The sequence below is a fragment of the Seriola lalandi genome, unplaced genomic scaffold, assembly GCF_002814215.2.
Source record: "Seriola lalandi dorsalis isolate HSWRI2012SDOR001 ecotype SW California unplaced genomic scaffold, Sedor1 jcf7180001959905, whole genome shotgun sequence".
Lineage (NCBI taxonomy): Eukaryota > Metazoa > Chordata > Actinopteri > Carangiformes > Carangidae > Seriola > Seriola lalandi.
In genome coordinates this window covers 1-1,123 of record NW_019430574.1, presented here as the reverse complement: position 1 = coordinate 1,123, position 1,123 = coordinate 1, and the positions used below count along the sequence as shown (strand labels likewise).

The following is a 1,123-nucleotide window of genomic DNA, read 5'->3' as shown; positions in this document are numbered from 1 at the left end:
GTATAAAGGACACTCAGGTGTTTCTATTATTTTGTCCACCCCAGTTCTATCAGTGAATCCAGGTAAATATCAGAAACACCTCCAAACACTACATCCTCTATAATGATCATCAACAACTGTCGGAAACTATTTTAATAAAAACATTATCAGCTTCATGAAGGAGGATTTACTGCAGGACTGTTGTATCAGACTCCATCAGGTTGATCTACATGTTCCTAATAAACTGATCAGTGTATATCCGTCATTATCATGGATTATTTCATAAACCGCACTGAGCTTGAAGTGATGATGATGATGGCGGTGTTACCTGAACCTCTGCCCTTCCACTGACCGTGCCTCTTGTGGTTTTTCTGCACGTGTGCGTTCGTGCAGGTTCCTTCATCCTTCCCGTTGCTCGCCCTCTTCGTATCTAGGAGACGGAGCAGAGTCAGAGCGACGCCACAGAGAGCAGCCAACACATGCACTGCCGAATTTAAAAATCATCACCTGAGAATTTGAAGGGATGCCTTCTGTTTGGCGCCACGCCGCCATTCGACTCTTCACACGCACACCTGAGCTCGCTGCACTGGACGCCACAGTCCACTAAATGTCTCTTTGACGGAGACACCTCAGACGTCTTCTGGTCGACCTTTGGGACGCACAGCTGCTCCTTTCGGACTTCTTCGCTACCGCACACTCCGTCGTCCACCTCGTCCCCTCCGCTCCGGACAGTCAGGTGACCTGTAGACGAGACTCTCTCTCCTGCTGCAGAGCTCAAGAGCGGAGTCACTTCCCGCTCAGGAGAGCCGGCGCCATTCTCCCGCCGCTCGTTTAAAATAAGAGATTCCTGGTTTGGGCTTCGATTAGCCTCGGGTTCAGAAGACCCATTTTCATCCACAGCCTCCGCGGCGGGAGAACAAACAGTTACCTGCCTCTGCGGGCGGGCCGGGGAAGCCGAGGGGTCCTTGTCTGAAGGACTCGTGTTCTGGCCTTCCTCCGCTCCTCTGGCTTCAGAGGCAGAAATCTCACTCGCCATTTCTGGCTTCTTCGGTGGACTCGGCTTCTCAGCCGGCGTGCTGAAGATCAGCCAGCTGTCCGACATGGGGGCCGAGTCGGAGGAGGACAACCTGCGGGTCGGCCTGTC

General features: G+C 52.7%; 1 protein-coding gene across 1 annotated transcript; it reads right to left on the bottom strand.

The window, feature by feature from the left end:
• Positions 1-272: 272 nt before the first annotated feature.
• LOC111664484 (uncharacterized) lies at positions 273-1,112 on the bottom strand (the record flags this gene model as incomplete). Its single annotated transcript, XM_023419113.2, has 2 exons — positions 487-1,112; positions 273-409 (listed from the first exon to the last, which is right to left on the bottom strand). Coding segments are annotated over exons 1-2 (732 nt in total), but the record flags the coding sequence as incomplete, so codon positions are not given.
• Positions 1,113-1,123: the final 11 nt, after the last annotated feature.